The sequence below is a fragment of the Hoplias malabaricus genome, chromosome 4 (assembly GCF_029633855.1).
Source record: "Hoplias malabaricus isolate fHopMal1 chromosome 4, fHopMal1.hap1, whole genome shotgun sequence".
Classification (NCBI taxonomy): domain Eukaryota; kingdom Metazoa; phylum Chordata; class Actinopteri; order Characiformes; family Erythrinidae; genus Hoplias; species Hoplias malabaricus.
This window is the reverse complement of record NC_089803.1, coordinates 20,406,859-20,419,034: the sequence shown is the minus strand read 5'-3', so window position 1 is coordinate 20,419,034 and position 12,176 is coordinate 20,406,859. Positions and strand designations below refer to the sequence as shown.

The 12,176-nt window shown below is 42.6% G+C and overlaps 1 protein-coding gene across 1 annotated transcript in view; it reads right to left on the bottom strand.

Moving 5' to 3' along the window:
• LOC136694706 (sodium bicarbonate cotransporter 3-like) overlaps positions 1-12,176 on the bottom strand; it is a 50,920-nt gene that overhangs the window by 3,606 nt on the left and 35,138 nt on the right. The window contains exons 13-25 of the mRNA XM_066668476.1: positions 10,262-10,436; positions 9,700-9,833; positions 8,251-8,496; positions 6,921-7,026; positions 6,626-6,787; positions 6,341-6,454; positions 6,054-6,215; positions 3,605-3,856; positions 3,354-3,422; positions 2,970-3,143; positions 1,961-2,095; positions 1,460-1,578; positions 16-108 (exon numbers count right to left, since the gene is read on the bottom strand). Coding sequence (XP_066524573.1) covers positions 16-108; positions 1,460-1,578; positions 1,961-2,095; positions 2,970-3,143; positions 3,354-3,422; positions 3,605-3,856; positions 6,054-6,215; positions 6,341-6,454; positions 6,626-6,787; positions 6,921-7,026; positions 8,251-8,496; positions 9,700-9,833; positions 10,262-10,436 — 1,941 coding nt within the window. The remainder of the gene's footprint in view (positions 1-15; positions 109-1,459; positions 1,579-1,960; positions 2,096-2,969; positions 3,144-3,353; positions 3,423-3,604; positions 3,857-6,053; positions 6,216-6,340; positions 6,455-6,625; positions 6,788-6,920; positions 7,027-8,250; positions 8,497-9,699; positions 9,834-10,261; positions 10,437-12,176) is intronic.

The following is a 12,176-nucleotide window of genomic DNA, read 5'->3' as shown; positions in this document are numbered from 1 at the left end:
AAATAGTAAAGCTACCTCTCGCTCTTCTTCATGGCGTTTGATGCAACAGCTTTCCATGCAGAACTCCTGTTCACCTCATCAGTGATATTAACAAGTGACTTATCAGCACTGCATGCAACACACACACACACACACACACACACACAAAGATGCAGATACAAGATGGAGACTAAGGAATGAATGGTTCAGGTGGAAACACACAAATATGGAATAAAATCAAAAGGTAACACACACGGTATGAACCCAAAAGAACCAATTTAATGCCAAACGTTCGCCATGATGTTGTTACAGTTAAACTATTGCTAGCTTTGTGTTTTCAGAAGCAGTGTGAGTTTAAACCAGGCTCACGACCATCCGTCATTGTCTGTCTTACACCAAATTGGTCTTCACCGACTATGAAGGACAGGACTGGTCGGTATGTCCTGCACAAATGTAGCATGTTGCACACCTGATTATCAGATGCATGTACTGCAACTGCAGAAGATCCGCTACGTCATCACTGGGCACAAGGCAGGAACACACCCTGAAGGGGGCGCCAGTCCTTTACAGGGCAACACACCTTCACTCACACCTACGGACACTTTTGAGTCACCAATCCACCTACCAACGTGTGTTTTTGGACTGTAGGAGGAAACCCACACGGACACAGGGAGAACTCCTCACAGACAGTCACCCGGAGCGGGACTCGAACCCACAACCTCCAGGTCCCTGGAGCTGTGTGACTGCAACACTACAAAATTTGTTTGGGCTTGTAGCAGGGCTGCACATATAATGTTATCACATCTTCACAACTGGTCTTCCACTGAATTTTAGAGTTTACAAACCTTCTCTTTTTAACCAAATACAGCCCTGACAATGATTTACTGTAAAAAAAAAACTGAAAAAATAGATTTGTCTGTACTTATTTATTCATCCACTACTCTATTTTACCTCATCACACAGCCCAGCATTCTTGCCTTATCAGCACAGACAGCAAAAGGGTTCTGGCTCAGGGCTGGCCCACAGCTCCCATTTTCATGGCCCACTTGCCACACGGAGGCCACAAAAACACCAAAAGTTTGTCACCAGAACTCATTACAGGGCCATTTATTTATTTATTTTTGCTCATACAGTCACCATGGCCATATCTAAACCACAATTGGGTTTTCCAGCACCAACAGTGGGCCAGCAGTGTCGTATCTTTGCCAGAAGTGACCCACATCTGAGAAATGGCTTAGCTAATTTCAGTTTGTTGATATTGTGAGGCTAATATTGTCACATTCTGGAAATAATCTCCATGATAGGGTCCTTTTTAATCACAATTTCTTTACAAATAAGAACTATGAAAAGAGAAGGTCCGCATTGTTTGGTTTGTTTTGTTTTTAAATTCTGACTGTAGTAACTCTTACTCGCCTCTTGAGGGAGCACCTCTGAATCTTATCCATCAGCATCCGTGTTCATTCCAAACAGATTCACTAACCTTCCAGTGTGAGACTGCAGTGGGATCTTCAGCACATTCCCCCCTCCTCCTCCTATTCCTCCTCCTCCAGCATAGGACAGTCTGGTCTCCTCCTCTTCCTCCAGACACTCCTCAGCCTCCTGCGTAGAAAGAAGCCAGTCATGAGGATGCTGTGGTATGTTAGTGCCTCCTGACTCCTTCTAGTCTTTATTTTTTGTCATGTCTAAATATAATTTACAATAAAGTTGTATAAAATAAAGGACCTGAGTGTGTTAAGGGCCTTCACTGATGAGTAGAGGCAGACTTTTTAGCTGATACCTATTTTACTAAAGCAGCTGGACACCCTAGACCTAGACAATAAGTCTCCTTTTTTTCTGGGTTTGTTTGTGTAACGTATATGTAATATTTTATTAAAAAAGAATGGGAGTGGGAGAATATTTGAATTTTGAATTATAACTATCTTATACAAAAAACAGCTTTAAAATGATTTGTACACATAATATTACATATAACCTGCTGTACCTCTTTAGCTTTCTGTTTCTTATTGTCGTCTTCTTTCTTCTTCTTGCTTTCAGGCATCAGGTCATCCAGCCAGCTTAACTCTCTCTTAGTGAAGAACAAATCCAAAAGTTTCCGCACAAATACCAGCGCCAGCACCTGAGACGTGAAGGAAAGCTGTGAGATAGTAGTCCACTAGCTCAAATAGGTTCAAATAAATGACAGATGCATTAAAAGTGTAGAGGGTAGTGATACCAGGATATTAGCAAAACACCTTTCATTTGTACACATTGTATTATAAATCATTTTACACATGTAATAAACATTGTTCTGCTAACAAATCAAGGGCTAGGCTAACGCATTAGACACCTGCACTTGTTTACACTTGACCTTAACATCTGATTAGTGTGATCTGCTCATGGCGGTCCAATCAAGACACTGCGAATGTATGTGTTTATCTTTGACATTTAAAAAGCAGCCTCTGCATCCACACCCTAATCATACCTTGTTTATCTGTGCATTATTCAAATTCAACTCTAAGGCTGATTATATTCCAACTTCTCAGCAACAACAAAGAAAGGAACAATAAAAATATGGGGATGTAGAAGATGACCTGAAGTCAGGGGCCATGGATAAGCCACAGTGTATTGATACACACACACAGATACAGCTAGATGCCAAAAGCTACTTTGTTCCCAAACACGGTCACACTAGTCTTTTAAACGTTTACATATAATAGACATCCAGAAACGGTCACAAAGGGGACCACTCATCTGCTTTTCCTACCACAGATCCAGCCCCTGGGACCAGAGGAACTCTAAATCTTGATACTACTCTGGAATAGGAAGCTCCAACCTGGATCAGGGAGGCCTTGCCCTTAAGCATGTGAGTGCCTTGCACCCTGTTGAATGTTGGAATTTCCCTCACCAAGTGATTATTGAGTAGCACAAGCAGACCCTTTTAATGACAGGTGAAATCACAACCATTAAGAACATGTTTTGGGCAAAAGAGTGGGCAAAAGGCTGGTCAGTACCATCATAGGGAAAACAACCCTGGCCGAGGAGGCTTTGATGACCCACAGCAGTATAAGACACGTGAGCTGCACCAGTGTGAAGACATGAACCTTCCACAGCGGCACGTAACGCAGGTAGATCAGATCCGGCTGGTGTTTCGCTGGCATCCCAAACAGTTTTATCCTGTCAAAGAACTGAGAGGAGAGGAAGGAGAGTAAAGTCAGAGAGAGTGAGAGAGTATTTGTTGTGGAATTTGGGCAAGAACTGCAAATTCATACAGTCACACTTATGAGAATTCTCACACAGCCAGTCCAGGAGGAACCATGAGCACATGGAGGAAACCCACAGAGACACAGGGAGAACACGACACCAAATTCCTCACAGTCACTTATGGTGGCACTTACCTGTATTCCTTTCAGAGAGGAAACGCCCATATAGAGAAAAACTCCGTACAGCACCGGCATGGGAATAAACTAGAAACAAAAAACAGGTGGAGCACGGAATATAAGTCAGAATTCATATTTAAACTCAAACTTCACCTTTGTTTTTACAAACCTATAATGCCTTATAAAATACATCATATTAATCCCTTCTTTCGACACACACACACCAACGATACATGTCGAGTGTATAGGTGTGTGTACTAATGTCTGACCTTCAGCACTGAGGTCATGAAGACGGAGCAGCCCATCAGAGTGAAGATGAGGACTCCAGTGAGGCGCTGTTCTCTTATGCCCAGGAACTTGGGCTGTTCCCCTGGGGCTGAGCAGCTGGACTCCAGCTTCAGGCTGTTCACATGGGAGATGGACAACACAGTCGCTGCCACAAACCATGGCAACCCCATCACTGAACACACACCCAGCATCACCGACACAACCAGCAGGTCCAGGTGGTACCCACAGCCTTTCTACAGGGAGGGAATGATGAGGGAAACACAAAAACCTCTGTAAAGTCATTTTAAACGGAATGGCTAAATAGTAGTTGTAGTCTTCCTGAAGCTATACATTTTGCTCATATGCTTTTATTTTATAGAATTTCATAGAAATTAATGGAATGGATTCATTTGAATGGAAAATTAGAGAGGACAAGGTACCAAATTTTCCTTTTTAAAACCAATAACAATATTAAGATCGTAGGTACTGAGTGACACCAAACTTTTCTTTAAAAAAAAAAACAATATTAATGAAATTTACATTAAGCTGTTTTTTATGTACTTCCCATAAGGTAAAATAGGTTCAAATCTACTGAGAAAACCCAAAGCAAGATACAATGGCAAGACAGTATGTTAACCTCATGGAATTTCATGGTTTTCTGCATAAAATTGTCATAAAATGGGATCTGATCTTCATCAAAATCAAGGGTATTGACAAATATAATGTGCATATAATAATAACCCCAAAACGATTCTGATAATTCAGGTCTTCACTGAGAACAACCATAAAACCTCATAGTGCTAGTGGATAAAGCATGTGAACCCTTGGGTTAATTACTTCAAAAAAGCTAATTGGAGTCAGGCATTAGCAAAATGACCCCAAGAGCACAATGGAGACTCATTAATGAGGTAAAGAAACAACCCAGAGTGACATCTAAGGATTTGAAAGCATCACAAACATCAGTGTTCATGAGTCTACAGTTCGTAAATCCTTGAACAAGTAGGGTGTCTATGGCAGGACACCATGAAGGAAGCCACTGCTTACTAAAAAGAACATTGCTGTATGCCAGAAGTTTGCGAAAGACCACACGGACACTCCACAATGATACTGGCAAAATATTTTCTGGACAGATGAAGCTAAGATTTAACTATTTGGAAAGAACATACAACGCTACATCTGATGTAAAAAAGTCAGCAGGGAACATCATTATTTGGGTCTGCTTAGGTGCATCATGTCCTGGCCAGCTTAAAATCACTGAGGGGAAGAGGAATTCCCAAGTGTATCAAAAAATTCTACAGGATAATGTGAGAGTGTCTGTACGTCACCTGAAACTCTGTAGAATTCGGTTGATGCAACAAGATAATGACCCAAAACACTGGAGCAAATCCACAGCAGAACGGCTAATAAAAAACAAAACCCGCCTTTTGGAGTGGACAGAGCCCAGACCTCAACCATATAGAGATGCTATGAATTCACTTGAAGAGATCTGTACATATGAGGTGTCCAAGGAATATGACAGAGCTGAAGCAGTTCTGCCAGGAAGAACGGGCTAAAGTTCCTCCTGAACGATGTGCAGGTCTGATCCAAAGCTACAGGAAGTGTCTGGTTGAGGTTATTGCTGCCAAAGGAGGATCAACCAGCTATTAATTCCAAATGTTCACTTGTTGAATGTGTGTGTTTAACAAACACCTGCAAGATCATGTTTTTCTTTGGGTTATTATTTTAGGCACATTATATTTGTCAATACTCTTGACATGGATGAAGATCAGATCACATTTTATGACAAATTTATGCAGAAAACCATGAAATTCCAAAAGGTTCACATACATTTTCTTGCAACTGTATATAGTGTCATGATCTGTGCCCATTCTGCTCCTGTTGGTGTTTTGGTCATGTGTCTGGTTTTATTAGCCATGTGCTTTTTCTGCCAATCACCCGGTGTTACAGAAAAGCTCATCTATGACACAATGCCCTAATGAGTTTAACAATTTACCTTCAGCTAAAAACAGACAGTGATTTAAAAGAAGGCTGATCACTTCCCAGCTTAAGCTCCGCAACAAACCTGTAGAGTGTTTCTGCTACATTTGCCTCTGCTGCTTCAGACGGTCATATATAATATAAATATCTAGTAATCACAATTACAACCCTCTGCAGAGGACTTTTAATTTGAAATGACATATAGAATGAGTGAGTGAATGAGTGAGCGAAGAGAGAGAAATGTGGATTAAGTAGCTAATGCTAATGTGTGATTTAAGGTGGTTTTAGATTTGAATTTACAATGTAGGACTTCAGACTTGTGACTGGAAATTTACACAGAGGAAGACAAACGTTTACAACTGTGTAAACTGTTAAAACTGTGAGTCTAGCCCAAACATGTCTTGGCTACTTTGGAGCAAGGTCAGATTGGTGAAATATCTATAAACACCTTACACATGAACTGTTGTAATCTACCTTGAGCTTGTGCTCTTTGCGGTTGATGATGACTGCAGTGATCTGCTGGTCCATGAAGATGAGGATGGTGCAGAGAAGAGCAGGAATGACAGCCCCAATCAGTGTCCACCATGGATTACCGCCCAGCGGAGAAATCAACCAGCCACGGTGCTTAGATGTAGGCTACACACAGAGAACACACTCATGGGAGATCACAGCTGTGCAACGTTAGAGGAAAGTATTTATAAATGTATGTTTGGTTTTTTTTGTTTATTATAAGCCCATGCCCATGTCTATGTGTGTTTTACCTCAAAGCGGTCAGGTACGTTGAGCTTGGGGGAAGGAATCCCCATCAGAAAATCCACCAGCACCATCACCATTATAGTCAAAAACACAGCGAAATCACTGATGGTGGAGCGCACCTACACACACACAGATTTAAACACATCAATGTGTGTTCACACCTATGTACTCACAGAGCCACAAGACTGCGTTACTGGTTTACACTCCTAACAAAATGCACTCCATGAGTGTCTCAGTCTAATGAAATAAAACTCTGCATGGTTTTCTCAGAGCGGACGCGCTGTGCTCACCTTGGTGGGGAAATATCTCTCGGTTTTAAACTGCTTGAGGAAGGAGGAGAGAAAAAATGTGGTGAAGAATAGGATGATGGACCAGAAAAGTACGTCTGGGATGTAGGGTCCGTGATTTCCGCACGCAGAGCCTACGAACTCTCCGTGTAGAAGCTTACACATCTGCACACAAATATACACACAGACCCACTTTCATCCTGAAACAGTGAATAAAGCTAATACTAAATGTGGTTGCAGTAGATAATCAGTAGACATATTGTATGTGTTCTGTGTGTGGGTGTGTGTGTGTACTGACCGACACGTTGAGCTGATTCCACTGTATTGTATCCGACGTGTGTCCCGTGTTGTTCCAGAACTGCAGCGTCTCATTGGACACTTGATCCGGAGCAGAACACTGACAACTACAGAGACCAGAGAGGGACGTATGGCCACTAAGTGAGAACTTTAAGGTACATTTTCAATATAGGAATTAATTTCAAATAAATCAAAGTCAAACCAAAGTTTATTTGTCATATACAGTACATAGTCATACATGTGGTACAACTGATGTGGAGTTGCTGAAATGCACAATGAGTGTAGATACAAGAGAGTAGTTGATTGAAAACCCTTATCCAGTTCAGGGTTGTGGTGGGTCCGGAGCCTACACAACCGGAATCATTGGGCGTAAGGCAGGAATACACCCTGTAGGGGGTGCCAGTCCTTTACAGGGTGAAACACACTCACACATTTACTCACACCTACGGACACTTACGAGTCACCAGTCCACCTACCAGTGTGCGTTTTTGGACCGTGGGAGGAAACCGGAGCACCGGGAGGAAACCCACGCAGACACAGGGATAACACACCACACTCCTCACAGACAGTCACCCGGAGGAAACCCACGCAGACACAGGGAGAACACACCACACTCCACACAGACAGTCACCCGGAGGAAACCCACGCAGACACAGGGAGAACACACCACACTCCTCACAGACAGTCACCCGGAGGAAACCCACGCAGACACAGGGAGAACACGCCACACTCCTCACAGACAGTCACCCGGAGGAAACCCACGCAGACACAGGGAGAACACACCACACCCCTCATAGACAGTCACCCGGAGGAAACCCACGCAGACACAGGGAGAACACACCACACTCCTCACAGACAGTCACCCGGAGGAAACCCACGCAGACACAGGGAGAACACACCACACTCCTCACAGACAGTCACCCAGAGGAAACCCACACGGACACAGGGAGAACACACCACACTCCTCACAGACAGTCACCCGGAGGAAACCCACGCAGACACAGGGAGAACACACCACACTCCTCACAGACAGTCACCCGGAGTCCCTGGAGCTGTGTGACTACGACACTACCTACTGCACCACTGTGCCACCCCTCATCAGTACACATCTCCGTAGAAAAGCATTTATCAAAAGAATGAGGCACATGAGCCTATGTCACCACCCCCAATGCTAATGATTAGCTATCTTTGTATGACGTCTAACACAGTGGGATCTCTTTTCTCTGGGGAGATGGGGCACCATCAAATACATTTTCTTGATGGACTTTGTGATTCAGAACTAATCATCCAACATCAGTAAATGACAAAACAAAAGCATGGAGCATTTTTACCTGTAGAGTGTGAGGTTATCCAGACTGTTGTGCGTGTTAACGGGGTAATGCTTTCCTAGGTGCAGCAGTTTCTCCAGCGCCTCGTAGATGAAGATTAAGCAGATAAGGGCAGCGAAGGCCTCCTCGGTGAAGCGAGTGATGTAACACACCAGTGAGCTGGCGTCTGTGGCCACTAGCACCACACAGAGGAAGGCTGTCCACAGACCAATACTACAGCGCAGGGACAGGTACACCATCCCATAATCCCTACCACAGCACACACAGCAGAGGTGTAGTCAGTCTCTAGATTGAGAATAAAAGGACACTACTACAGCTCATTAAATAATAACAAAAACAATTCAGTGATGGATAAAAGTGTAACAAACAGGAGATTTTAATAACACAGGAGATCTCAATACATTTATAGTTAAACATCTAGTCTATCCCCCATATTACAACCACCAGCCTAATATTGTGTGGGTCCCCCATGTGCCACCAAAGATGTCACGTGAGTCTCTGCAGCTACGTTTGGTCGTTAGCAGCGACAAAACTGGAAGGAAAACTTTCCAGTCATAAGCGAGTGTTACTGTGTAAGACTCAGGTGTAAAAGCGAATGAGGATGACAGCAAAAAAGAAGAAGGTAGCCATAAGGAGCTATATTTCAAAGAAATATTTAAGTCACTTAATGTCAAGTTCGCTAATGAAATGAGTCCATCATTAAGGTGACCAGACGTCCTCTTTTACCCGGACATGTCCTCTTTTTTAGACTTAAAAAAATGTCCGGGCGGAATTTCACAAACGTCCGGGATTTTGTTTTTCTAGAGCTTACATAGAACTTCGAGAAGCGTTTCGTTCACAAACTAGTCCCGCCCTCCCCTACTCCGATTGGTTCGCTTGAGTGAGAAGGGGGCGTGGTGAAGTAGCCTAAAATCTTCTGATTGGACGGTAACCTTCTCAGTAAACATTTAATTGGTCAGTCTGCACGTCAGTAGTCGCCCCCCCCACACACACACACGCAACAAACGGACAACTTTCAGTTCTCTTTAACATTGATTTAAAATGATATAATTCATGAATAAAATCATGAATTGAATACAGAATAGTTTTAAAAGGCTGTAGAATATCATATGTAATATAACAGGCCTTTATCGTTTTATCACGGAGCAAAGAGGAAAGAAAAAAAAAACAGGCAGTGGGGTGGGGGACTAGATTAATAGGACCCCACCAATATCAAGAGCATATCTTCACCCTTGGATCGATGTACATTTAAATCTACTGTATTCATTAAATTCAAAACTACTAACATTATTAACATAACTAACATGGACACTCATATAGTGCTGTTTAAATTTAAATGACACTATTTAAATATATATATATATATATTGTTTTTTGTTTTTATTTCAAAAGAGCACCACCAGAGGACGCCAGTCTAAAAGAAAGAACAGTCTGTGAGAGGTTCAAACTCACTCGCAGAATTTGAAAAGGATTTTTTCAAAGACGAGCACAGGTCCAGTGCTGCCCAAGATGGTCAGAGGCTGCCCAGCAAAGAGAGAAAAAGCCACACCGGTCAGGGACGCTCCGAATAAAGACTCTATAGCACTCTGAGAGAGAGAGAGAGAGAGAGAGAGAGAGATACAGAGAGATTTAATGGCTAGTACATGCATAAATTACACACTTCTAATTTCCATGAGTATTCAATTATGTTTTATTTAATGATACAGTTTCTTTATAAGAGAATAGTCCCACAGTGAAGAAATATGTGACATCTGAACCTTGTCCTCCAGCAGAGTGCAGTGTAGAGCCTTATCTTTTATTTTAGTCAGAATGTTCCACACTTGGTATCTATCAAACAGAGTAGGGGTTTACAAAATCCCCCAAAGTGGGATTACAGTAAGAGGCTGAGTGTTGTGGCTCTCTCTGGTTGTGTCAGGAGTGCTGCCTCAGACGTAAGTGGCTACATGGTTTTGTTATTGTAACCTTACAGTTTAAACTGTTATCCAGTTTGGATGAAATACCCGTCCTTACTCACAATGTTGCTCCTGGTGGCTTCTCCCAGCAGTCCCCCGAAGGTGATGACTGGGGACATGCAGGCACAGTAGAGGAAGAGCACAGAGGCCACGCACTGCAGACTGAACCCATCCAAAACATCACTCCAGTAGAATGGAGCTTTACGCTTAATATCACGAACCAAACCTCCAAAAACCCTACAGCCCAGAGAGAGAGAGAGAGAGAGAGAGAAAGAAGAAAAATGCACTGTTCACACCCTCACAATTTTTTTTGTGGCTGAATGCCATCACATCCTCACAGATGTATTCCAAGGTCTGCTGTCTAGCCTTCCCAGAATATTAACAGCAGTTACTGTGGAAAAGAGGGGACAGCTTTCTCTTGTGATCCCACAGATTTATGTAGTGTTTGTACAGAGAGAACCAGGGAATGGAGCAGCCTGTTTAATTCTAACTGATGGAGGTAGGAGGCATATATATATATATATATATAGGGCGGCACAGTCAAACAGCTCCAGGGACCTGGAGGTTGTGGGTTCGATTCCCACTCCAGGTGACTGTCTGTGAGGAGTGTGGTGTGTTCTCCCTGTGTCTGCCTCCGGGTGCTCTGGTTTCCTCCCACAGTCCAAAAACACACGTTGGTAGGTGGATTGGCGACTTTATTATTTATTTTATTTATTTATTTATTTTTTATAAAATAAATAAATTTACCACAAAACTAAGGTGCAGAATATAAACAGCAAACACTAACAATTACAGAAAATACTGTTTGATGTGGTTCGAGCTCATTGGCTGTTGAACTTTCCTCGCAGCGTTTTTCACTTTCCTTGTATTCAACTGGCATTCCTGTATGAGGGGGTGAAACAGATTAGTTGTGTTTCCCCAATGTGTTGTTAAAAGCTTCTTGGGATCTTACATATTACTGTGGTTTGTTGTACATTTGATATTTTATAACCAAACCACCTCCACACGACGGAAGCCGCACCCCTTTTTGGAACGAAATACCCCCTACCTATTGCTGTGCTTAAATAACATGGCGTAACAAACGTACGCCATTTTATGTGTGACATCACTACGTAAACAAGTCCAAATACCACCATTATCTTGACTTTTCTAATCATTAAAATAAAGTATATTTTTAACAAAATTATCACAAATGATACAATAATGGCACAGCCCAATATACAAATGTAAGTGCACTGCTGGAAAAAAAAAACATATTTTTAAAATAGAATATGTGCCCTTTAATCGAACACAGAGTCCAGTTGCATTCACCACATTTCATCTAAGAGCCTGTGACTATGATTTATTGCTGTATCTGCTGCAGCTTCCTGCTAACACTTTTTTAGCTTTGGCTTTTGTCAGTTTCAAACAGTTCAACAAATGTTGATATTGTAATAAAGCCAGTGTCACACTTGAGAGGACAGTAAAGGACGACCAGGACAGGTCAGTGCTCCGAAGGCTCCACAGCTTTTTATCAGTGGTGGAAGACTGGAGAGTCAGTAGAGTTAGTGCATGTTTATTCCTCTGCCTTTGATTCATATTTCAGTCTGGGAACCTCTGCTTCACACAGACACGCACAGGGCTTATAGATGGGAGCAGTTACTGAAGGAAAAGAGAGTCTTCCTCTTCCTCTGCCTCAGAGTACAGAGGGGTTCATAGCTAAGAAGCGTTTTCAAGAGTATGAACCCACTGCAGTAAATAATGGAGGACCACATCTGTAGGTAGGTGTATGTGTGTGTGTCATCGCTATCTCACTTCAGCAGGCCCGTATGGAGCGAGGGTAAACCCTGTGTGTTCCTCTGAAGCAGAGCAAGACGAATTGGAATGAAAGGGCTTATCAGAAGCGGCTGACTCCAGGGAGCGTGCATATTTAACTGTATGGGCAGATGAAAGGACAGCTCTGCCTATTCATTTACTTCATTTACCACACTCCTCCGG